General features: G+C 40.6%; 1 protein-coding gene across 1 annotated transcript; it reads right to left on the reverse strand.

The window, feature by feature from the left end:
* Positions 1-22,794: 22,794 nt before the first annotated feature.
* On the reverse strand, positions 22,795-23,219 carry LOC123633403 (60S ribosomal protein L10-like). The gene has a single exon (XM_045544624.1). It carries the CDS (start codon positions 23,174-23,176, stop codon positions 22,850-22,852), a length of 327 nt encoding a protein of 108 aa, XP_045400580.1. The 5' UTR covers positions 23,177-23,219; the 3' UTR covers positions 22,795-22,849.
* Positions 23,220-27,612: the final 4,393 nt, after the last annotated feature.

Here is a 27,612-nt window from a genome sequence, read left to right on the forward strand (position 1 = left end):
CTTTTCAAGGCTGAGTAATATTCCATTGTATATGTATACCACGTTTTGTTTATCTGTTCATCTGTCAGTGGACACTTGGGTCATATTTGGTTTTGATGGCATGTCCTGTCTGGTATGTACTTGTTTTATTTCATTTAATTCATTTTGAATGTCTTTAGAGAAGGCACGTCTTCTCCAATTATTCAGCCCCCCGGGACTCCTCCCCCAGGTTTACTATTCACTCCATCTGTCCATGCCTTTCAATGAAGATTAAATTATGCTGATTATATTCTACTGCTAAGGCAGGAATAGGGATACTCCCTATTATATAACAAGAATCAGAGGAGTTTTTGCTTAACCTGTAGTTAATTTTGGTAACCACTTAAGAAAAAGATCTATTCCTTGAGCGCCTCAGGCATTTGAGGTTTTAATAGGTAAAATTGAAGGGAATTCTCTTCTGACTACCAATTTCTAAATTATTCTATACAGACTAAGATGGTCAAACTGGCATTTTTGTTCACCTAGTATACTCTGACATAATTAAGGTAGGTTGCTTGAACTTCTTTTCATTCATTCATTCATTCATTTATTCAATAGATTTTTATTGAGTGCCTGTAACTTGTAAGGCTTTGTACTAGCTTTGCAGACACAAGCATTTAGCAAAACTTATGTAGCTTTGGCCCTTGTGATGATCACTATCTCTAGAGATGCCAATATTGAGAAAATAGTACTCAAAGTAATACAAAATTTCAACATGAAAGCATGCCAGGTGAAATCAAAACAGGGAAAGGAGTCGGATGCTACAGCAGCAAATAGCAGAGAAATCTGACATAGACTCATACATGAGTGTGTGTTTATGTGTTGGGGAGGGTGGTGGTGAGCATGGGGGTGAGTGTTCTTCTGCCAATCTGACAGTAAGCCTGGAGTATCCGTGGGAATAATGGCACAGGTACTCTCACTTCCTTCCCTTTCTATTCATTCACTTAGACAGTCAGAGTCAATCAGTCAATCAAGCTTATCACACATCTACTACATGCCTGGCAGTGGTAGGCACTGGGGATGTAATGATAAACAAGATACACGTGGTCCTCACCTGTATGGAGCTTCCATTTTATGGGAGAAACCCAATAAAACACAAGAAAAACAACAAAAACACAAGGAAACAAACAAAATAATGCCAAATGCTGCAGGTGCTGTGAAGGAAACCAACCAAGGCTGAGATGGAGAATAACCTGGGGGGAAACCATGTTAAATGGGTGGTCAGGCAAAGCCTCTCTGAGATGGCGTCATTCCAGTGGAGTCTGAAAAGACAAGAAATACCTAGTTGTTCAAAGAAATTGCGGGAAAGGTACTGTGACCCAAAGAGAACAGTCTAGTTGTAAGATGAGGTTTGCAACATGGGCAGCAGACTTTTAGGCCTTGGCAACGAGTTTAGGGATTGCTGTTGGCTGTTTTTGTTTGTTGGTTTTGGTTTTTTGACATAATCGGAAAAGTGACAAAATCTGACCTATGTCTCAGGAAGACGGTTATTGCTGCTGTGTGGAGCATGAATTGGGGATGCCATTAGGTGCAGCCCAAGCAAGAGGTGGCTGTGTCCTGGCCTCTGCATGCTCATTGCTTTGCTTTCTTTGGGCGTCCTCTCCCGCCAGAATGTAAGCTCCACAAGGGAAGTACTTCTGACTGATTTTGGTCACTGCTGCATCCCCAGAGCCTGACAGGGCCTGGAATGCAAAGGCTGGTACTCCACAAATATTTATTGTTATTGTTAAGTAAGATTATGAACCCTCTGAATAATGCTCTTGACATGTTTACTTTAACACACCAAGATACTGACCAGGATAAATTTACTGAAACATTATCTGTGGTGGGTGTTCTTATCATTTTTCACTTGGCCTAGAAATTCTCAGTGAACATGCCAGCAGTCTCACTCTACTTTCAAGCAAAGATTTAATATCTAGAAGCAGCAGTAAGATTGCAGATAGCTAAGGCTTCATTACCTTTACAAAACAGACTACAGGGCATTTACTTGTGTGCTCTGAAATATTATCATAAAACTAAACTGCACTTGTCAAAACAAACAAGCAAAGTAAATTCCATGAGGCATTATAGCCTCAATAGCAATTGCATTATTTTTACAAGCTAATTCATAAAACCAGATAATTCATAATGGTGCACCCCTTCATAAATGTGAATGTGTGAGACCCTATAGCATTAATACATCAATGCAGATGTGTAAATAACTATATGGAACCTTCAATAAAAGTGTTTTATTCTCATCACTACCGGGTAAATATGCCACTTGAATAATTTACTTCTTCTTTTGCCTCTTGAAATAATATTTCTAAAGGTAAAATTTAGATTCAGAAAATTTTTAAAGATTAAGTTAGATTACACTCTGCCACATTTCAAAAGAGGAACACGAATGATAACCAATAATCATAACAACAATAATAAGAAAGCCTTTGGTATGGAAAGCCCAACACTTCACAGACTTCAGCCAATTAGTAACCTGAATGTTTCCAATTATTCATCTGTTTTGGCAGTGCACAAATAAAACATCTGAATGACTGACTGCATTTTTCTTTTGTCATTCAAATGTTTTTACTCAAAGTTATTGCAACTTTTAGAGGAGAAGCAGTGCTGTTAAAGGGTACTTATACACAACATGCTTTGATTTGATTTATCATCACAGTAAAAAAACCTATTAGTCATTTAGCTAAGCTCTCTCTCCACAACTCTGAGTTCTGTTCTATGTATGGCATAGGATGGGTAAATCTTACAGATACTAACATAAAATAATGCCTAATATGCATAAGATCATTTCAGTTCCAAACACCCTTTCATATGCCAAATTGAGTAAATATAAAAAGAGTCAAACTTATTTGAGATCCAGCTGGAGCCTTCTAGAAAATGATATCTTGTACACATATTACGTGGAAAAGCAAACTCATTATAAGACATAAAAGTATATATCCTGATTCTCATTAAGGGTCCACTGGATTATATTTCCAGTTTTAGTTGACCAAAAGTCCTTGCCTGAAATGGCTTGCTGGAATTATAAGAGCTTCTGTAATTAAAGCTTATAGTTAAAATGAATAGCAACTTTGTCTCCAAGATTTAATGATAACTGCAATTTTGCATCCAGTAGGTGTAATGGACCTTATTTCTCAATCTTTGTGCAACATTTGCTTCATTTGGAATGTAAATTGGTATTTTCAACTGAAATGATCATATGCTTATTAAGAGCTATTTCAAACTGGCATCTAGTAGGAAGCATTTGACTGCCTACAATACAGTATAATGTGTACTAGGGTGTGGGGGGTGGGGTGGGAGTAATATTTGAAAAGGTGAGAGATTATTCAATTGAATTGTGAAAAGAAGAAACATGAAGGTTTAAAATAAATAAAATTGTAAAGGAATGAACAATATCCACAAGTATTCTTGAAACATTCTTATAAGACTCTATAATACAATATGATTTTGTTCCTGAAAATACCTTGACTTGAAAGCTTTTTCTTTGATGAAAATTGCCATATAAGTACAAAGCATTATTAGTAATTATTATTATAAAATATTAGTCAAAAAGAGCAACGCAGGAATTTGTAGTAAGCTTCACAAGCGTAAGTATTACATATCTTGCTAGCACTTTGGCAAAAAAAAAAATTAATGAACAGAAACACTGATTATTATTGTTACTCTTTCTGTGCCCAGAAAACAAACATTACAACCAGAGGAATAAAACTATCAAATGTATCAAGTGACATTCAATAACCTAGAAATAGGATTCTTAAAGGAAGCATTTCTTTTCTTACTGTGATTTCTTTCGTTTATTTAACAATTGTGTTTTGATCACTGACTACCTTCCAGGCACTGTGCTAGGCCCGCCGACTGGCAGAGCACCTGAAAGGGGTCCTACTGCCAAGACGCTAAGAGCTCAGTGGAATATTTACACGTTTAACTTCAACAGTTTTACTTTTATTAGTTGTAATAGGAGTAGTAGCACTAATATTTGGTTGAGTCTCAACTCTGTATTAGTAAAAATATGAAATGTTCAACTTCTGTGCTTCTTAATGTGCAGCCAAAGACAATCCTGGGGATATGGTCGGGGCAGGTATAGGGGGTGCTTCTCCATCTTTCTAAATGTGATACACCCATTTATCGTCAGTCATGATGAACAGACTATTTCAAAGGGCCTCTTATATCTACCAATCTCTACTCTAGACCAGAATCTGGCCTCAGTGCATTTCTTAGGAGAAGTAAATACAGTAAACAGTCAGTTACAACTTAGTACTTATGGGCCAAGACAGAGAGCACAGATAGAATGGAAATCCCAGGAAAGGTTCCTGACCCAACCCCAGGGGCTTAGGGAAGACTGAGGTCTGAATTGACTCACAGGATCGTGTATCCACAATGCAAACTAATATTAATATTCCTCGTGTCTGTCATGTGTACTGTTCACATCAGGGAATCTACTTCTAATCTGAATATTTCTCCTAGACCTCTCTAAATTTTAATTCCAGTTTTTGTCATGTTAGAGATTTAAAGGAGTGAAGGATAATTCAAGGAAGGATAATTTATCTTACTTCTGCCAGGGGAGTCAATTATCCTGTGAACAGAGGAAGAACTCTGGTTTCAGAGCTTTCTGAATCCAACGTGGGAATAGCTGATGGAGTAAAATGTTGCTGTGTGAGAAAAAAAAAACAAAACAAAGTAAGTCAAATGTCATCATGTATAAACCAGGGTATAGACTGGGGAGACCTCAAGTGACTCTACTAATTAGGTGACAATGTTGGGGCTTTGCACTACAACAAGGTGTGAGCACTGGGAAGGGATGCAGAGGGACACAAGCTGGTATTCTCCACTCTAGAGGAACGGGGGATATTGCTGCTGCTGGAAGAAAGCTAGGAGGCCGTTTTAAGTGGGCATGTCAGCATGATAAAGAGAGTCGTAGGCAAGACACCAGACAAGTTGAAAGGTTGAGGCCTCAACAGCAGGATTGAGGTTGTGCCGGTTCCAGAAATACTCACTCGTTCACCTGCTTGGGGAGGCGTCCCCCAGATGGAGGGGATTTGATTACTGCCTGGACAGAGGAGGTCACAACCGCGACGCCAGAGAGAGCTGCCCAAACCCCTCAGGAGTCACTTGCCCGAGTCACAGTCCTAAGAAACAAGAATAGCATTCTTGCTCCTCTGCTGACCCCGGCCCACCACAACCCTTTGCCAAACGCCCACATCAATAACGACGTTCCGGAGCCCAGAAGAGAAGAAACACAGGCTTTCGGCAAGTGATGGGGCTGGGCAGGTGCTTAGGGAGTTTCCCCCTTTTTATTTCCCTTTTCTTTTCCTTGAGAATAGGATAGGCTCTGGTCTTTTGAATTTGCTTTTTCTTTCCTTAGTTTTTATATTTTTAATAATAAAAGAAACACAAAAATATAATCATAAATAGCTCAAAAGAAAGGCAGCAGTACATAAAATATAGAACTACACTATTCAATATGGTAGCCAATAGTTACATGTGGCTTTTGAGCATGTGAAATGTGGTTGCTCCAAACTGAGATATGCTATAAGTCTAAAATACACCTGGATTTAAAAGTCTCTGGATGAAAAAAAGATTGAAAAATATTACATTAATAATTATTTTATAATGATTGTATGTTGAAATGATAATATTTTGTATATACTAGATTAAAAATATATACTATTAAAATTGTCACCTGTTTCTTTTTACTTGTTTAAATGTGGCTACCAGAAAATTTAAAATTAAATGTGGTTCACATTTGTGGCTCTCACTATACTTCTGTCGAACATGCTAAAACGGAAGATGAAATGAAAGTTCCTGAAAGTTCCCCTTTACTCTGAGCATTCCTGTCCCCAGCAAAAGTACTTGTAACATTTTGTGTATTCTTGGAGACCTTCTCTCATACCTACATATACAATTAAAAACAAAATGAAACCATTTTATGTGCAGTTTACTGAAATTGGCTTTGTTTTTCACCTAATGGTATGTCTGGGAGATGGTTCAATGTTGGCACATACTTCTCCCTCGTTCTTCATTATTGCCACATGAATGTTGCATTTGTGTCCAGAAAATTCATTTAATCCCTTGTTAGTGGAATTTAGGTTTTTTCACATTTTTTTCTTTGTAATAACATTGCGGACATACTGTTGGAATTGCAGGTCAAAGAGAATAGGAATTTTTACTTTTGATAGCAACTGTGAAGTTTTTCAAAAAGTATTCATCAAATTATATTACCAATTGGTATGAAAATATCCATTTTCTACACCTTTGCCAAGTTTGAAAATTTTGTCGCATTTGATGGATGAAATATGTATAATTTAAATTTGGTTTTCCCTGATAACTGCTGAGGTTGAGTAATTTTTTTTTTTACCTGGTTATAACTAGTACAACAACTAAGCAAAAAAACAGAAACAACTTTATCCATTCGCAAACTTTCTGTAGAAAACTCAATGTGGGACCCACATTTTTTTCTGGGACTTCACTTTTTGGGTGCAATCTGAGAAAATCCCTTCGTGCTTCCATGATTAGCAGAAGTAAAACTCTTCTCATCTCTTTCAGTCACAGGAACAATCTTGTTTCAGGAACTAAAATGTCCAGTCCAGGCTTGTAAGCACATAGAAATGTCTGTGCTTTTCAGCTTAAAGCTGATCTGCCCTCTAGCTCGGCCTCTTTGGGCTCAAACATCTTCGCATCCTTCCTCTCCAAGCCCCACGGAGGAGCTGGTGGCTTCCACCTGGCCCCCACCAGTCACACTCACCTGTTATCAGTTGCTTGGGTCCTTTTCTTGATGTTGACAGAAGCTCTCCACAGAGTCTGGATGTTAATTCTTTGTCTGACATCTACGCCGCAACTATCTTTTCTCCCAGCCTGCCACTTCTTTTATTTTTTTTAACTTTATCATATCTTTTACCAAATATAGATTTTGAATGTTGATTTATCAAGCTGTTCTTTTAACTTCTGCAGTTTGTGTGCTTAGCAAAGCTTTCTATACTTCAAGATTGCAGAAATAGACTCCTATTTTTATTTTTGTGAAACCATTATTGAGATATAATTCACATGCATTATAATTCTCCCATTAAAGTATACAGTTCAACGATTTTTAATGTATTCACAGAGTTGCACAATCAGCAACACAATACATTTTACAGCATTTTTATCACCTTAAAAAGAAATCCCATGCCCTTTAGCTATTACCCCCCAATCCTCAATCCTGGGCAATTAATGAATTAATTAATGGTTATTAATCAATTTTCTGTCTCTATGGATTTGCCCAAATTGGACAATTCATACAAATGGACATTGGTCTTCTGTAACTGGCTTCTTTCACTTAGCATAATATTTTCAGAATTTATCCATGTTGTAGCATATGTTGGCCTTCTATTCCTTTTCATGGATGAATAATATTCCATTGTATGAATATGCCACATTTTACTTATGCTTTCATCTGCTGATGGATATTTGGGTTGTTTCCACAATTTTTGCTATTATGAATAATGCTGCCATGAACATTCCTGCACAAGTTGTTGCATGGACATATGTTTTTAGTATTTTTGGGTACATATCGAGGAATTACTGGGTCAAATGGCAACTCTATTTTTAACTGCTAGGCTTTTTTCCAAAGTGGCTGCATCAGCAGTACATGGGTTCCAATTTCTCTACATCCTTGCTAATACTTGTTATTATCTGACTTTTTAATTCTAAGCCACCCTAGTGGCTGTACAGTGGTATCTCATTGTATTAATAGTTTTGATTTGCATTTCCATATGACTAATAATGCCAAGTGTTTTTCTCATATGCCTATTGGTCATTTGTATAATTTCTTTGCAGAAATATATATGTGATTATTTTGTCAATTTTTTAATTAGGTTATTTGTCTTTTTATTACTGAGTTGAGAGTATTTTTTATATATTCTAAACACAAGCCCATGGTCAGATATATGATTTGCAAATATTTTCTCCCATTCACTGGGTTGTCTTTTCACTTTCTGCATTGTACTCTATGATGGATAAAACCTTTTAATTTTGATAGAGCCCAATATATCTGGGTTTTTTTTTTTTTTTTTTTTTGGTTTGGTTTGGTTTTGTCACTTGCGCTTTTGGTGTCACATCTAAAAAATAATCACCAAATCTGAAGTCACAAAGATTTACGCCTATATTCTCCTCCAAGAGTTTTGTAGTTTTAGCTCTTACCTTTAGGACTTTGATCCATTTTAAGTTAATTTTTGTAGATGCTGTGAAGTGGGGTCCAAATTCGTTCTGTGTATGTAGATATCCAGTTGTCCCAGCACCATCTGTTAAAAAGATTATGCTTCCCCCATAGAATTGTATGAGTACCCTGGTCAAAATCAATTGAACATAAATGAGAAACAAGATTCCTATATTTTAAATCTCATATTTTTATAGATATTTTGGTTTTCATTAAGATTTATTTTGAAGTATGATGTGAAGTAGAGGTCTGCTTTATTATTTTCTAAGTTGATGGCTAATTGTGACAATAAAATGTTTGAATATCTTTCCTTACTAACTTGGAATTTCACTTTGTCACTTACAGTATTCTACATGTTTAAGAACTCTGTTTAAGAACATCTGTTAGGAAAGCTTTATGTCCAACTGTTTGTAACATTATCTGTGTTAGCACTTTAACATTGTGGTTCAAGAACTCAGTTCTTTCTCAGCAATAATATTGTCTTCTGTTATTTACTGAGTGATTTCTCTCCCCAGTCATCTCTCTTCTCTTCTTCTGGAAGAGATGGATATGAAAACTCTGGGATCTATCCCTTATCCTCAACTTTTGTCCCATGCTTCCCAAACTCTTTGTGCTTTTCCATTATTTTCTGAGAGGATTCTTCAATGTAATCTTTATACTAGTTTATTCTTTATTTGTGATTTTTTTCTATTTCCAAATCCTCTACTTGTTTTCTTTAAGCAAGTGAAAGTGATTTCTTTTCACATCTTTCTGTGGATATTAATTTATTGTAAAAGTCAGGGGCATGCTCTGTCTCCATGCCCATGTATATCTCCTCATTCTTAACACATGTGCACCCAACGCAATTGCTAGCACCTGTGTTTCTTTGCATGAGGCTTTTCTTTTACTTCTTCAGTTTGTCTATATTTTGTATTTAATGCTTCTACTTTTGGTGGTTGTTAATTCTTATTTGTTTGTCTTTGTATTGGAGATTCCCTGCTACTTTAGCTATTTAGGCTAGGAAGTTCACCTTGGACGAAAAGGGTCATTATGCAATTAAGCATTTCTTTCCCACCCTTGTCTCTTCTTATGCACCCAAGCTCAGGTCCCTAGCCTCAGTTTCTGATACCTTCCCTGTTGAGGGGTGGGGCTAGGGGCACAGAGTAAACACTAGAAACAAGGGAAGTGTTATTTGATCAGCACAGATGTGATGTCGTATATTCCCAGCATGAGTTTTTAACACATGGGGCACTTTGGTGGATTCCTCTGAGAGCTCCATGGCAAACCTCTGGCTGCAATTCCTTTGATGCACAGTGACACCTGAAGACTCCAACCCCCTGACTTGGGGCACTCACACAGGCTTTCTTTGTTGAGGATCATTGCTGTCTAGGGGTCCTTTCTGGACATAGTCCCCTTTAAGCTCTAGCTGGGCTAGCAGATCTAATTGACCCACAGGTAAAATAATTTACAAAGCAACCATGTAAACAACAACAACAAAAACAAACCTTAACTCACCTTTGAGGAAACCATGGTTTGTTCCCAATGCAGCCACCTCTCTTCACTCTCACCAGAATATTTTTAAATCTTTCAGGTTCTCAGATGTAATTCAAACACCAGCCCCTTGTGTTCCTGCCAAATTACAAGGGTAACCTGTCAGACTATCCAAGTGGTCCCTGTAGTTGACTTGGAGTAAGAAAGCAGCCACCCTTCCTATGTCTCCCTCCTCAACCTTTTTGTATCCTCAAGGTTTATTTTTGGTATGGTTTTGGGTTTCTTATTTAAGAAATCTTTCCTATCCCAATGTCATAAAAAGATATTCTTTTTATTTTCTTCTAAAAGTTTTGAAGCTTTGTTTCTGACATTTAGGATGTGAATAAACCAGTGCATTCTTCATTTCCGTTAAGAATCTCACAGCCCTGAGGTTCCCTAGGCATTCCTCTGCTATCCTTCCAAGCTTCAGGAAAGAGGTGGACTCCAGGAATGGGTAACTTCAGCAAGAGCAAGGCAGATATTGCTCAGCTTTTGTTTTAACTACCTTTTTCTTTTAAGTATAAAATGAAATAATTGTCTTGGAATCTAGGGTTTATTATGAGAGAAATGATTTCTAGGTTCCAAAGTCTCTTTTATGCATTTGAAGAGGATGCCTAACTCACTTGGTTTATAGAGCTTGATCCAGGGAAATTTTCCTCCAGCCTGGAAAGAAGTGAAGAGCTTTCCTAGTCTTGGATGTGGAAAAAGGAGAAAAGAGGAAGATCTGGAGAAGAGGCCAAAGACCAGCATCCAGTTTCTTTGGCTGGATGAGTGGAGGGTGGGGCAGAGGTGGGAGGGGGAGAGTCCCAGAGCTGTGGCCATGCTACCACTCCCTCTGGTGCAGACTGAAAACACTAAGTATCCCTAAATAAGCACCATGTCCAACATGGCACCAACCACACAGTTGGTCAACCAGACTAAAGGAAGAATCTTGTCATGGAAAGGACTGCAGATAATGCCCCTGTATCTCTTCAGCCCAAAGACACTTTCCATGTTTTGCAGTGGATGCACAGGACAGGCCTGGATAATCCCAAAGTTTCCCTAGGACTTGGGGTGCAAACTAAAGACTTTCGATGCTCTGATACGAAGATGCCAATATGAAGCTACAAATGGGCACACTCTAAGACATTTATATTTCTCTAGGAAGCATTCCTGGTCTGAAATACATGTTCTGGACTTAATGTGTCTCTCTAATACTTCCATCATCATTCCTTCTTTAACTCTACTGCCAATTTTAGGGAAATCTCTGGGAGTTCCTAGTAGAAGAAGAGTAAGGCCACAGAGTTGAGGTGCAGTGGACCTGCCAGGATGAAGCCTGCGGATGGTGTAACAGGTGCTGCAGGGAGATTAGCTAACCCAGGAACTGAATGGAAGATGCGGCTGAGATTTAGAGGAGAGACGACCAATGCCAAGGTCAAGGGTGTCAGTCACGCTGAAGAAAGGGTTTGTTTTCCCCAGTGGAGATGCTCACGTGGACCCTACTCTGTGGCAAGGTCAGAAGGACACTGCTCCTGTGGCCAAGGAGGACCGGGGGAGGACACTGTGATCTGAGGACAGGTAGTCTTCTCCCCATACCCAGATACCATCCTGGCAAGGAGAAGGAAAAGGGAGAAAAGCCATAAGAACTGAAGCATTTATCTAAGAGAAACTAAATTCACCCCAAAGACCTTTTCACAGCAACAAAATTGATCTGTCTTTCATGGTCAGGTTTTTCTCCATCCACAGAAGAATGGGGCTCCAAGCAGAAGATGAGATTAATTGTAGAAAATTAAAGAAAATACATTTTCTTTTGAGACAAAAACTCATTTCATTGTCACATCAGCCCTGCTGCATAGAATAGACCTGTGACAAATACATTCAGACACTGCTTGGCTCTGGTCTGATATTTTTTAAAGAAATGTTTAAATGCTAGATTTTATTAATGATATCGATGATGAATGTTCTATATCTTCAGTGTCACAAATGTCAGGAAAATAGGATGTGCTCCACTTTGCACTTGTTTCCAGTGTCCGCTGTAGTTACTAGACCAGGGGGTGGAAATGCGTGGTTGAAGGTAGAAAGCCCACGGCCTCCGCACACGACCAATTGCTTTACTTAACTGCAATTATAGTGGGAGACCAAAACGTTTATCTTTCTCTTAGCTTCCCTATTTGCCTCTTCCTTAGGAGGCATCGGATAGATGGGTGCTTTTAGATGCTGCTGTAGATGGTCTCCCTACAGTAAAAGGCTATTAGTGGGATTGCGAGACAGCGGAAGTTCCAGCAAAGTGCATCTTCCCTTGTGTGAAGGGCCTGGCGTGGTCTAATGGAGTGACATTAGGGGAGCGAGCTCGGTGTGAGTGCTCAACAGTAGCAGAAGGAAAGGCCCTCAATTATGCTGGACCCTGAACGCCCAGGTCAGGGAGGGCTGCGGCGACTGCTCAGGCTGTAAGGGAAGGGACTGTTCAGGCCAATGAAAGGCTACTGGGGAAAGATGAAGTGATAGAGAGAGATAAAAAGAATTGGAAGGTGGAATTATAAAACCAGGTGAAGGAAAGAGAAACTGATAGGCAAAGACGAGAAAATGCTTTTAGGGAAAATATTCTGCTTCAAAAGAGCCAAGCAATCAAAGAAAAAGAAAATAAAACTGAAGTGTGGTCTCCTTTCATCTCCCCACTCACAGGACTAGTGCTTAGGACCCCCGTAAAAAGGACAGCCACTGAGCTCCATCCCAGGGGCTCGGTTACCCGCTCTCCCACCCCAGCCCTGAGTTCCCCTGGCTCCGGTGTCAGACTATTAGGAACAGCTTGTTCTCAACTTCTAGAGAGTTTATCCTGTCTGCATGCAAATATAATGAAGTGTTGAGTATTAAGGGTCATATTCCTGTTTATTGTCTCCCTGGTCACTAAAAGTCACAGAACGAACTTTCTTGTAAACCCCACACCCTCAGAAGCAGTCCACGGGACTCAGTACTGAGCTACAGACAAAAGTAAGAGAAGGAACCATCCTACCAGGCTTGTAGGATGGTTACCAGCTGTGCTAACTTCTACTCTGGTCATTAAGTTCACAGTGACCATCCCAGTTGCCAGAAATGCTTAATTACTTTAACAGATAATAAGTAGAATAAATAGCACATGTACCCTAAAATTGGCAGTAGAGTTAAAGAAAGAATGATGTAATTTAGTTTTCGTATATTGGACAGAAACATTAAGTCCAGCACAGGGATTTCAAACCAGGACCCTTCCTAGAGAGACATAACTGTCTCAGAACGTGCTCCTACTGGGAGCTTTGTATCAGATGCAGTGAGAGTCCTTGGTTTGCACCTTCCGTTCGAGGAAAACTTTGAGATAATCAGGGCCGGTCCTATGCATCAAATGCAAAATATGGAAAGTGTCTTTGGCCTAAAGAAACACAAAGAAAAGGAGAATTTAGAATCTGTAGGAACCAGCCAGAAGGGGTGGCTCCAGCATTGCCCTGGAATAGGGTCCAGCTCTTCAGACCCCTAAACTCATCTGTTGAATACTAATTTTGAGCTGGGAACAGTGCTGAACATTTTTGATGTATTATCTGATTTAATATTTCACCAATGTCATGGTTTAATTAAGAATTTCATTTTTCAGAGGAAGAAAGTGAAACTTAGGGAGGTGAAGTAACTTGTCCACAATAGCATCTACAGCTACGGGGAGAGCAGTGTTTCAAATCCAGTCTGTCGGGCTCCAAAGCCCACGCCCATAAAACCACACCTCGGAGTTGGAGAATACATGCTGGCTCCCCCTGCTGGGTCTGAAGATGGCCTGATGCAGATCCTTTTACTCACCTAGCCTCGGGGTACCCTAAGCTGAACCCCAGGAGCACTCCCTGAGAGCACCTGTCCTAGGTATAAGGATACGCTATGTTGGAGACCTAAACCTCCCCCCAAAACATCGTGCTGTGGCTGATGCTAGAGTGCAAAAGCAATAAGGATCATGCACACAGCTTTAGAATTTATATTTACTTATAGCTTTTATAAACTACAATATATACCAATATACCATTCACCATTTTATGGATATTTTTCACATCAGTATGGATATTCTGTTGATATACTGGTCACTACAGCTGTTAGTTTATGGTTCCACATGATCCCCAACTGACAAATATTACTTATCCTCTTCCCTGGACTAATTTCATTATCAGTTAAAGGACCCTGTCTTTAGCAGCATGACTCATTCACAGGCTTTCTCTGGTCTGGCTATTTGGAAAGCTTTACCTTTTAGTGGGCAAGTTAAAAGTGTACATGCAAATCTTTGCTCTCCTTTTATTTCTGAATATTCTCTGCTATACCTGGCCAACAAGGGCTCCACAGGTTTTAGTTTGTCTGAGAGAAATAAAATGTACTCTGGGTTGAGCGCACACCTTGCACTTGATGAGGAAATATATCGACAAAGAGAGGAAAACAAAAGAATTTGCACATAACCTTTTGTGGACCTTAGTTTGGAAGACAGGGAGTCAGGAATCTTTGAAGAGCTTCAGAGTTCAAAAACTGGCAACATTTTGGATAATGATTTTTAAAATAAGAACATCTCTGGATGTTTCTTCTACCCAAAAAACACATTTCTGCAGGAAAATAAGGGGACTCTGTAATGGAATGAGGAATAATAACCATACGGGCAACAGCAGCCACCACCACAAACCATGTTAGGTGTAAGGACAGATCGCAGTAAATTAGGTGACACTAAGATGTGAAACACATGTGAATTGGGTATTAATCCAACAGGACACTGGGTGAGTGTCTAACCAGAGAAACAGAAAGCATTCCAGGTATGTCAAATGCAGGGGATTTAATGTAGGGAATGAGTGACATGGAGGATGGATGAACTGAAACGTCAGACAAGGGTCAGTGCAGCAGCTCAGACACGTATAACTGGAGGGAGCTGCTGCCACTCCTAGAGCCATGAGGCCTAAGGAGGAGGTGCCCACAGAAGGAGGGCTGTGCAGCGTGAGTCACACCTCCACGGAGGCAGAGCCGCTGCTGGAAGTGCCACCCAAAGCGGAGAAAGAGGGAGGGAACTCCTGGCTTCCCCTCAGATCCCGCCCGCCAATTTGCTGCCAGCACCACCCATTGGTGGAACCTCCCCAGCAACTAGAAGGTAGGAACCCTGGGGAACAGCATTCCCTGCAATCCAGGGAAAAACAGGGAAAGACAAGGAAAGGACCCAAGAAGAAACAGGTGAATGGCCAGCACAGAACCTGATGGTTTTCTTCACTCGCCAGGAAATAGATTTAATGAATTTTCACTCAGAAGAAATGAAATAGCATTTTTCAAAAGTAACCAATTAAAATTTTTAGGTGTAAAAATGTTTATGTTGTAATAGTTGGTATCTAACTTAGTAACAACAGTAATAAACTCATGCACTGCACAATGATGTTTTAGTCAAGGACGGGCCACATATACACCCTATATGGTAGTCCCATAAGATTGTAATGGCGCTGAAAAGATCCTGTCGCCTAGTGATGGTGTAGCAAACATGATCGCGTTGATGCTGGTGTAAACGAACCTACTGTGCCACCAGTCCCATAAAAATATAGTACCTACAATTATGTGTAGTATATCATACTTGATAATAAGAAAAACCATGTGAACAGTTTATGTATTTTTCATACTATACTTTTTATCGTTATTTTAGAGTATAATCCTTCTACTTATTAAAAAATAATTACTTGTGAGACAGCCTCAGCCAGGCCTGTCAGGAGGTATTCCAGCAGAAGGTACTGTTAGATCGCAGGTGACAGCTCCATGCCTGTTTTTACCCCTGAAGACCATCCAGGGGGACAAGGTATAGGGGTGGAAGACAGTGACATTGATGATCCTGACTGTGTGCACACTTGGCTAATGTGTGTTTTTGTGTCTTAGTAACAAAAAAGTTTAAAAAGTAAAACAAATTAAGAAGTTTAAAACTAAAAAAACCTTATAGAATAAGAATATAAAGAAAGAAAATATTTTTGTACAGCTGTACAATGTCTTTGTGTTTTAAGCTAAATGCTATTACAAAAGAGTCAAAAAGTTTAAAACAATTAAAAAGTTTACAAAGTTAAAAAGTTACAGTAAGCTAAGGTCAATGTATTATGGAAGAAAGAGAAATATATTCTTACAAGTTTAGTGCAGCCTAAGCGTAGAGCATCTATAAAGGCTACGGTAGTGCGCAGCAATGTCCAAGCTAGGACTTCACGTTCACTCACCGCTTACTCGCCAACTCACTCGCCGACTCACCCAGAGCAACGAGTCCTGCAAGCTCCGTTCACGGGGAGTGCCCTGTCCAGGTGTGCCACTTTCATCTTTTACACCACATTTTTACTGTGCTTGTACACGTTTAGATCTGTTTAGGTACACGAATTCTTCCCATTGTGTTACCGTTGCCTGCAGCATTCAGGACAGTGACAGGCTGTGCAGGCTTGTGGCCAGCGAGCAGGGGGCTGTACCACATAAGTTAGGTGTAGCAGGCTGCACCATTTCAGTTTATGCAGGTAAACTCTGTGATGTTCACAGGACTACACAGTTCTTAGAACATATTATCTACTCTCAGAAAGAAAAAGGAATTTATTTCCCAAACACATGTCCTGCATGAAGTACCTGGCCACCCAATCTTCCAGAATTTTTCTCTGTGCCCCACATCTCTCCCAGGCTCATAGCATAACATCTTTCTGAAGGACGTCATCAATGGAAACGCTTTTATTAACTTATTTTCTCCAGAGGTGAAAGGGATTATTATAACTAACACTTACTGGCTTTATGAGTGGTTAAAAATAAAAATAATTACCGATCAGTAAATCTCAAGTTTATTTTTAATGATCAGGTAGCATTCGATGCAAAATCAACCGCCTTGTTAGCTTTTAGTGAAATCCTTTTAAAAGGCACAACTGAAAATACATCAGAACAAAATCTTTAATGTGAATTTCCTGGGACACTGTGTCTACTCAGCATTTCCCTTCATCCCGATCGTGCGGGGTCACCTGCTGCTGCAGCAGCGAGTCCTTCATGCCTTTGATCACTACACTGATGGGGCTGTTAGAACACTTGATATTTATAATCAGAGAGCTGCATGCAGGTTATTGTTACATATTCAGAATGTGCTTTTCCTTTCAATGAGAAAGGGAATTATTCCCCTGATAACAATAGGAGTGATGGAAGTATTCAGTGGAAAAAGTGAGGTTCCAGTAGGACCACCTTGAATTCAAGTGCCCGGGACAGCATCCTTCTTTGCCCAGAATGATGGACATAGGCTGGTATCTACTGAAGAGGAAAATGAAATGAGATCACACAAAATGAAGGCAAACTTTTATCTACTACAGAGAAAGAACCTCCTGGGAAAATATGGGCCTGCTAGGAAATAGTACTGGGTATCAAAGGTGATTTATGTTTCCTGTAGTCAGTTCTGAACTAATTCCCAGAATGGCATGAAGGGATGCCAATTTGAACAGAAGACAAACTGTGCTCTCTGTCCATTTGAAATCACATCACCTACAAGAGTAATACAAATGGCTTGGATTTTTTATAGTCACTTACTTCTAAGGAGGTCCAAGGGCTTCCTACCCATGATCTCATTTACTAGCACACTGTGAACTCTGTTCTCCCATGTGCAAGAGAAGTGCAACTTCCCTGGGTAGAAGAGAGAGGAACTTCCTCTACTCCTCTCTCTACTTAACCCTCTCTGGACAAGAAAAGAGAAAAATATGCCGACTGTGCCCAAACTGGTATCATAAAAAATAGCAGGTTCTTTCAAATCAGAAGACACACACTCAGATGTGGGTTTGCTCTGCCACGTTCATCTGGGTAAACTTGGCCAAGTCATTTAATCTTTCTGGGTCTTAGTGTCTACGTCTATAAAATGGGTACAGCAACTCTTACCTTGAGAGACTGTTACATGAAATAGAATTAATGTAGCTAAAATGCCTTGAACAGTGTTTGGCATATACTTGATGCTTAATAAATACTATCATTTGTTTTTATTATATATTTAGTTGACCCTAAGCCAAATATTGGGCCGGTTTCCCTTCTCTCATTATTACCCTGCCATTTCCTCTCTTTTGGGCTCACATTGGTGAGACTTTAGAGAAATGACAGAGCAGAGACATGGACCTGCGTAGGAGAAGCCCAGGCTGGGAGTTTTCTTACCCTAATCAGAAATGTGCCCAGGGGGCAGGTCCTGCCTCTCCACCTCTCTGCTCTTACATTGAGAAAGGCCTCATTCACCCACCAAAAGTCACTCAACCAGAGCTGTCAGAGAGATGTGGGAATTTCCAGAAAATGAAAAGAAAAAAAAAATCAATCTTTAAAAACTCATTAATACTAGGGATCTAGAACTTATTGAAATTGGCCTGGCTTGCTAAATAGATCTCAGACCTACTAACTTCTCAGCTGTCTCCTTTCATCAGTCTCTGCTATATCCATGGCACTGTCCTAGACCCTGGGAGCCAAGGCCCTCCCTTGGAGAACCTCACTGTACACGGGGGAAAATAATATTTCCGCACAGAGGTGAAATGCAGTGAGAAGTAGACACCGGTCTATAGGATTGCCACGTTTTCTTCCTTTCAAAACCAACCCTAGCTTGCTGTAGAATTGAGCTGGAGGAGGGGAGCAGTGGTATTTAGAGCCCTGTTTCGTCATTCAACATTTCAAAATTATGTCCTAAGATATTTTGAAGAAGAGTGACTGTTAGCTTTGGAAGAAAAATCGCACATAAATCATCATTGTTGCGTTCTCTTTTTTCCCCATACTCCTTCTTGGCATTACAAATTCGTTCTCACATTACTTACTAAAGTAGTCTGAACTTTATAAACAAAATACAACTTAATTATCCCTTTCTAAAGTGGTTTCCACAGTTTAAGGAGTCTTTGAATGAAAGTGTATTTTCACAGCTATATGTTCACATAGAAAAATAGCTATTATTATCATCAGAAGTTTCATGGGATTTTTTTTTTGGTGCCAAATATATTTACTTTCTAGAGAACAAAAATAAAAACCTCGTTGCATTTATGGGCCTTCACTGCAGATTGAACACCAGTGTTGCAAATCCGTTTGTAAATAATGTGTTCCCAATAGACATGGCCCCCTCCAGCAGTCAGCTGGGAGCATTCCCTGAGCACTGCTAGGAAATTTCAGGATAAGCTCAACATCAGGAGCCCCCAGCCCTCCTTCTCCGTTCGGATGCCACTCTGCAGGATCCACCCTGACACCTTCTGCGCAGACTGCATGAAAGGGATGTCTTGTCTGCTTTGGCTGGTTATCATTCTCGTTTCAGAACGATTTCAGAAAAGACCATAAGCTTGTGACAAAGTGAATTTGTGATCTTATCCAATCATCTGGGCTGTTTGCAAAACTTCAGTAGGTGGCAGCGTTTTGTTGATAAATGTTTTGTTAGCCAAGTGATCTCATTTAGTGCAACTGTTGCAATATTAATAAACTGAACTTATGATCGTGTTTGCCAGGACTGAAAATATTGCCATTCTATCCAGCGGGTGCTCTTATTTGAACTGACAGCAACATTCATTGTATTGGAGAGCGGGGTGGGTGTTCGTGTGATTGTGTGTGTGCCGTTATGGGAGACAGTGGCGGAGGCAGAGGAAGGGCTTGGGAAGGGAGACCGGAGATGAAGAAAGAGGAGATAGTGGAACTAAGATAAGATGCCATGCCCACTACCTGGCTGATTCTAACAAAACCCTGGGCTAGCTCAAATGTTCACTCCTTCCCTGGGTGCCCTGTGTGGCCCACAACAATCTAAAGGTGATCCCTGGGTCCTAAGGAAACTGGGTGAGGGTTGTTGGCACAGCTGGCAGCTCAGACCCTTTGCAGCAAACATGGGAAGGTGCACAGAGGTTAAGCCCCCTAACACCCAGCTTATGAGGCCAAGTTAGAATGTTCCAAATGTGTTCCCAAGCTCCCCAGGGCTGGGACCGACAATGTTCCATTACCTTTCCAAATTAAAATAAGTTCTTCCAGGCAGAAGGACAGCTCTAGAGGGGCCTCCAGAAACAAGGAGACGGCAAACCCTTTGCCAAAAGCTCCAGCCTGTCACTCAAGTCTCTTAGAATCTGACCACATCAATCTCTGTCACCTTACTTTTCCTCATTCTTCTGCACAAACCCTCCTTTGAGGGTTGTGAAGCCCTGGCTGGGAAACAGAGAATTGGGCCCTCTCGTTCTCAGAGGACTCAAGGAACATAGCTACACTCAAAATTTTTCAGAGTCACCCAGGCCAGCATTTCAGGGGGGTTTCTTGTGGCAATAATGGACATTATCTGTTTTGGCTGGTTACTATTCCTGGTTCCAGAAACTCGCTGCTGCTGTTCCCTTGGTCCGCTTGAGATGCCCCTTATTCCATCACCCTGACCCGTGAGCAAGACAGATTTCATGAGTAGACTCGAGTCCTTACTCAGAGACAAAGGCTTCTCTGATCACCCAGCTGGAATGAATGTCTTTGCTTTGTGAATACCCACTGCAGTTATTGCTATGCCAACTGCATGGCCTTTACTGCCTTGTAACAGTAGGGTAACTTGTCATTGCTGCAACTGGACTGCACTTTCTGAAAGTCAGAGGACCATGTCCTGTATGTGCCCATAGGTACTCAATTAAAACTTAGTGAGTGCATCATTTGTTTTGCTTTCCATTTACACCTTTGACCACCACTTCTTGTTGCCTTGTATTGAAACTATAAAAATACCATATGCACAATGCCTGCTTTCCTCTCCAGACTATAAGCTCCTTGCACAGGAAAGCCTATCTTAGTTATCTTTGTGTATCCCTAACACCTAGAACAATGGCTTAAAAAAATATCTTTTGATTCATTGATGCCTTTATATTCAAATTGACATGCTAGTCAGTCTCACTGCTATCTGTGAAGGACTCTTTCAATTCTCTTTGTAAAGTCATTCCCCTGAGATTCCATGGTTAAATTCCTTACCAAGAAAAGATACACAAATACCATTTCAGCCATTGTAGCACAAGACATAGGCCTGTGAACAGCTCCTGTAACTGTCTGAACAGGTAAAACATTATTGATTCCCTTTGCCTCCAAGTCACATAAAGCCTTTTTGTTGACACCAATCAGTAATCTTTCTTATTTCTACTTATGATATCTTATCAAGGCAAAAAGATGACCATTTACATGAAGAAGATCATCTTTTCCTCCCTTGCCAAGTCCTCTTACTAAAATCAATCGAGAATTTTAGAAGATACTTTAACTGGTAACAGAACATATTATATAGTCTCATGTGACCCCAAAGAACACATCATCTTCCCTAAGAGTACTCCAAGCCACTACTTGGCATAAATTAGAACTGAAGGCCATTTTCCTTGCCTAATGCATGTTGCCCAATGTGAAATGCTATACTAACCCTGGTTTATTAGTCAGTTCATCACAACAGAATGAGTTAGGGAAATTTAAGAGTGCGTGACATCCCACGTACAGCAAGCATCATCATTGTTTCCAGATACTTGCTGAGAAACCACAGTGAGCACAGGACATGTATGCTAAATAAAGATTTTTACATAGAGTTGGAAAAGATACCATGGTTTGGAGAAAGGATTTGGACAAAAAAGTATTTGAGCAACATATATTTATAAAACAAACATTATTTCTCTTAGACATATAGTATGAGGCAGGAAGGAAAAGCAGGGAGCTCTGGTCCTCCAAGTACATCTGAGATCTGTTGTGAAATACTTTATAAAACCCCATCAGAAGTTTGGAGTGGGAAGACAACTATCCTTCAACTTCTGTTCCATAATTTAAGGATTGTGTTCCTTCATATATTATAGTTCAAATGATTGCCTTTCTTCCACCCTATCCTCTCCCAGCCAACACCCATGTGCACACACACACCACATGCACACACATACACTCTATGATATCTTTGGATCCCTGGAGGTTTCTTACTATAAGAACTATGGGTTCATGACAAAACTGGGAGTATGGCTGTGCTCTCACAATGATGCCCCTGTCATGCATCCTATAGCAACAAAACCGTGTGGGCACTCCTACCCCCACAGAGAGCCACAATCACACTCATTTGAGACTAAGTCATCATTGTTGTCTCACATGTCTACACTAGCCAATAAAATCATGCTCATTCATTTTACTTCAAACTTCCAAGCCATGCTCCTCTGGAAACTTTGAATCCAAGTTGCCATCATAGTGATCATTGGTGTAGTCAAGTCCCGTCAGATAATTGGCCATCACATTCAAGGAACAATCCATTGCTCCACTTGTCCATGCTTCAGGCCACACAAATCCCAACTTGTTAAAGCCATTAAATAGCTACACTGTGGACTAAAGAAAAAACACATCACAGAAAATGTTAATCCCTTCACCATGATGACATAAATGAACTGCATAATTACCAGAGACCAAGCAGAAGTGTTTTCCATAACTTGTTCCCATAAGATTTTCTCCCTTATGTTGTCATCTCCCATGTAGGGGCATCATTATTATTGGGGAATGAAAGTTATTATGTAATGGATAGTATGCTATTCTCCTACTATTTCACATTTAACAATACTCAGCCTCATGGAAGGTGTAGATTCACATGGCCAACCTGACATGAGTGGGTACTGGGTATGTTAGAAGTAGAAATCTCAATTTTGGGGTGTAACCTTATGACATGGCATGACATGGAAAGGAGGGGAAGGAGGGGTGGGGTCGATTACCAATGTGAAGATTCTCACTATTTCCCTGATTAGTAATGAAATATGACATTTTGGCTAGTTCTTTCAAGGTGGCATTATTTAAATCACTCATTATTACAGCATTGGCAATCAAATGAAATTAATTTCATATCAGTATGGTCCATTTGTATGGCATAAAGTTACACTGTATAATTCATCACAAGAACCACTTTCACTTCACAATTGAGAGAAGTTGTGCAGTTGTCTCGAGTCCAAGAAACCAGCTGAGAAATGTGCCAGAAGGAGCAATAGGCAGGAGAAAAAAATCTTGGTACCAGCTCCCTTCCTATTCCAAATTAGATGGCTTTATGTAAATCACTTTTCTTCTCTGGGCTTCTGTTGTCTTACTGGCAAGATGAGGCCAGACCTTTGCTAAGGGCCTTCCAGTTTTTTTTTTTTTTTTTAAGAGGACAGAAAGGATTTATTGGTGGTTACAAAGGAGGGGACAGCACCGTGGAAGCCCTCATGAGTGCAGGGCCCGCCACTTGTCCAGGGGGCCACAATTCGGGATGTATTTGACCCCACAGCCATCAGGGATGAGCCGCTTCTCAGCCACCATATCTTCAAATTCATCCGCATTAAACTTGGTAAAGCCCCACTTCTTCTGGCGGCCAGGGAACTTGAACTTGGCTCTGCGTAAGGCCTCAATCACATGCTCCTTGTTCTGCAGTTTGGTGTGGATGGACATGATGACTTGGCCAATGTGAACCCTGGCCACAGTGCCCTGGGGCTTTCCAAAGGCACCTCGCATACCTGTCTGGAGCCTGTCAGCCCCAGCACAGGACAACATCTTGTTGATGCGGATAACATGGAAGGGGTGAAGCCTCACTCTGACACTATTAGCACTCCATGATACTGACAAGGAAGTCACAAAAATTATGGTTGCTCACTAAAGCCTACAAAAATTATTAGAATCTTTTCCAAACAGATATGGAGCCAAAGGTGACCAGGTGATCAGAGTGCTGCTTGAGTTATTCCCACAATGACTCAAGTTGTCTAGGTGATAGTGGTAAAGAAAAACTTAGGACTCTTGATGACGAAAGTTTATACAAGGGTGTGTCTGCACGCGTGTGTAGCACCAGCTCTGGAGATGATGTTGAGATGAGCAAATCTTGACTTTGGTCCACCACCTCTTCCTCACTTCAGCCCTCTTTCAGGTTTTCGGGACCTTCAGTGTTGGAATGTGTTTGGGGCAGAGTGGAATTGCCCTATGACGTTTTCCTGCCTTAATCTCTCACCTGCTGACTATTTTCACTTTAAATTCATGATCACTGATGTTCAGGAGGCCCTGACTGCTGCCTGAGAGTCATTCTAGATGCCCCTAATTTATTGATACCCTTCTTCTCTAGACAATTATTTCTTATCACCCCAAGGCTCTAACACTTCCTCCCTTAGCTTCACTCTCGTGTGATAACTTTCTTTCCTACACCAGTGGAAAATGGAAGCTGTTAGTTGGGTAACAGCTTCAACAAGTTCTTACTGCCATATGTTGCCACCAAGCAGCAGTGGTGCCCATGGACTCAGCTTTCTTTCCTCATACCATGGAGGAACGAAGAGCTCTGAGCTAAGACCAATCCCTCCATTTTCTTACCAGATCTCAGCCCTTCTCACCTATGCAAAGGCATTTCTCTAGCAATTCTCCAGTTTCTCACCTGCTTCTTCCAGTTTTTACCATCTTTCATGGATTTTTGCCATTAGCACACAAACATGCATAAAAATAAAGAAAACTCCCAAAATCCCAGTTTCCTCTCTATCTACTATTTCTTTGCTCTCTATACAGTAAAACTCCCTGAAAGAGTTGTCTATTCTTACTGTCTCCAATGTCTCTTCTTTCATTCTCTCTTAAAATTCACACAAATTAGGCTTTTACCTATACCTCTGCAACCACTCAAGCTGCTTTTGTCAAGGCCAACAAAGACTTTCACATCATTAAATACAATCATCAATTCTCTGTATTCATCTTACTTAATCCTTCAGCACCATCTCCTCATTCTTGGAACAGTGTCTTTACTGAGTTTCCATGACACAAACTGTCTTGTTTTCCTAATGCCCACTGTCCTTTGCTTTTTCTCCCACATCTTTCCAACCATTACTTCAACCTTTTATTTTTGTTGTGCTCCAAGGCTAAGTCCTTGAATTTCTTCTTATCTATACCTTTACTTTAAATACTAAATGCATACACTAATGAACTCCAACCTTTTATCACCAGCTGAGATATCTCCCCTTAACTCCAGACTGAAATATTCAGTTGCCTATTAATATTTGGATATCTTGCAGAACCACATATTTAGCACATCCAAAGGGAAATCTCTGATGTTCCTGCTTAAATCTGCAACATCTCAGTAAGGGCTACTTTACCCTTTCAAATATTTAGACAAAAATCATGGAGTTATCCTTGATGCTTCGCTTTCTGTCACCCCCCACATATAATTGGTCAACAAATCCTACTGGCTTTATCTTCCAAATGTATGAATAATAAAATTACTTCTCACCCCCTCCACCATAATCACCCTGATCTGAGTTAATATCATGTCTCAACTTAGTGACCACGATCACCTTCTGACAGGTTGCCTCCATCCTTTCTTTCTGCAGACTACAGACAATACAGCAACCAGTGTGATCCTACCATAAGGTAACTCAAGTGAGGTCGTTCCTCTGCTTGAAATCCTGCAATGAGGTCTCATCTCTCTCAGATGAGAAACCAAAATCCTCTCTGTGGCCTGCCAGCAACTGAGTAATCTCCCCCTTCATCATGAATTCACTGATCTCATCTTCTAGCATCTCCTCCCCGTTCCTCACCCATCTCCACTGCCTGCCATGCTGACCACGCCCAGCACGCTGCTGCTTGCAGGCCTGTGTCAGCCCTTCCCTTTGCCCAGAGCTCTCTGTTCATGGCTTGCTCCTACCTATCTGCTCAACTGTCACCTTCTCTCAGTGAAGGGTACGTGGCCTCCTACTGATAATTTATAATTACAATCCACCCCTTTGCTCTATTGCTCTTCCCTGATTATTTTTCCCATAGCAATAGTAAACTTCTAATATACTATTTTTAAAATAAAATGTAAGCTTTGCAGAGACTTTGAGTCTTGGTTTTGTTGACTGCTATATTCCCAGCAACTAGAAAAGTTCGTGGCACATAACAGGCACTCAATGTTATTGAATGACTGAATCCCTTCAATTCCCCAATAACATTCAGGTGTTACAGTTTTTGATGATCTGCCTTAATATAAACTGAGGAGAATAGATGCTTGAAGGGACTAATTTTTTTATCTAAGTACCTTATGTATAGTGTTTGCAGTTTATTTCATTTTGTATAGTGGAAAGGCCTTATATTTGAAGCCATGTTAGACTGGCATCAAATTCTGGTCATGTCACTTGTCACCTAAATCATCCTCAGAAAAGTTTTTGAGCCAATTATGAAATTGATGTAATGAGGGAACCTGAGAGAATGATACACTTTGATTAACATAAAGCATGTAGCACCATGGCAGGCAGAGACTAGCTGCTCAGTAAAAGTCATGTCTAATGTTTGAGTTGCATGAAGTAATCAGCTGTGCCAAGGCTCCTACGAGGTTCCCTACATCACCCCTCTCTCCCCAAGAGAACACTTTGCTCCAAAGGACAACATCTTAGGGAGAAATTTCTAGCATCGGCAGCAATGAGGGGGATTTTCATTGGTGTTGAAAGGAAAGGCGAAGGAGAGAGACAGGTTGGGAGACCACCCTCCCAACACTCCTCACACTTCCTGGAAAACTATGCTCATTAGAACCCTCGGTCTCCAGGTACCTTAATAGAGAGAGAGAGAGACTGATTTGAGAGCCCATCCGTGACTTCTGCAGCACAGAGCTGTCTTTGATGATGAACATCCTACCAGCATGTCCCCCACACAGATAAATGCTGAAGGGAGGGGAGGCAGGCATGCTGGGGAAGGGGAGAGTTTAGAGAGAGAGAAGAAATAAAAACTAGAAATCATTTCAGGTGTAATAATTCCCATATTAACACCTGATTGGCTAATACGTACACCAGGTGGAATGTTAAATGAGAAATTTCAAATACTGTAAATATAAGAAAAATGAGAATATTCGACCCTAACAGTTGGGATTCACAAGCAGGCAGCAGTTGGCATACATTCACTTCTATTCCCCAGCCCACACAAGTGGAGAGACACTTGTTCCCAACATCCCCCCTCCATTAATAAGCCAATAAATATTGATTCTGACCTGGTTGCCACTTGTTCTCCTAACATCTTCTTTCATTCCAAGGCTTCTCGAAACTATAAAAAGCTAATTTCCAGATTCCCAGTCTGGCCAGAAGGACTCAGTTTTTCAATCAGATCTCCCGGAGGCCTGAGAGCAATCACTATGAATGAGAAAAGGTGTTTCGTATTCTTACCGGCTTGCTCGCAGGCAGAAGAAGCAGGGCTGGTTACCTTCCGAGGCAAGACTGAAATTAAAACACTTGTACCTACCTGCTACTCATGGTGGAAGGGTCACAGAAGATGCGTGGACAGCAGCCTGGCGTCCAAACGGAGGGTCAGCTGTCACTGGCAGTGCCGCTCTCAGACTAAACTTATGATCAAAAAGTTAAAAGTGATCCTAATTTCTCACCGCCAGGCAATTTATCTCAGGCAATACAATTCTACAGAATGTGATTTTGAACAACACACATGATGATTAAATTTGAGTTTTAGAAAAACCTATGACGAGAAGGGGAAACTTGACCTACATTTTGAAGCAAAGTTTTCATTTCCCAGGGTTCCTCAGTAACAGGTAAGAATGCATTGAGAACCTACTATACGCTTCCCAGTAGAAGTAGGTCAGCTGGCCAATGGAAGAGAATTGTAAGACCCGGTTCCCCAACTCGAAGAGATTTCACTAATTGAAAAGACAGAGAAGCACGTACACTTGGAGTTTGGGTTCTTAACATTTCAGAGGGTCATGGAGCTCTTAGAGAATCCAGTGACAGTTACGAAGACCTGTTTCAGAAAAATTCAAATATGCACATACCGCTACATTTTAGAGATTTCACGTACCTCATGGGCCCCTCTGGTCCCAGAGGACTGTTGACCTTCCCACCACACTTTCCCGCAGTGCCCCTACTTCCTCTTTGGAAACACACATCACATGTTTAAAGTGTATATTTCCCATTTTGTCACCAGCACCTACTAAAGTCCTGTCACATAATAAATACTGTGGAATAAATAACTGAATCGATGAGCATGCACTT

This window comes from Lemur catta, chromosome 2 (genome assembly GCF_020740605.2).
Source record: "Lemur catta isolate mLemCat1 chromosome 2, mLemCat1.pri, whole genome shotgun sequence".
NCBI lineage: Eukaryota > Metazoa > Chordata > Mammalia > Primates > Lemuridae > Lemur > Lemur catta.

Excerpts from the sequence above, each read along its gene's own strand:
- LOC123633403 (XM_045544624.1), bottom strand. The coding sequence starts at position 23,176 with ATGTTGTCCTGTGCTGGGGCTGACAGGCTCCAGACAGGTATGCGAGGT.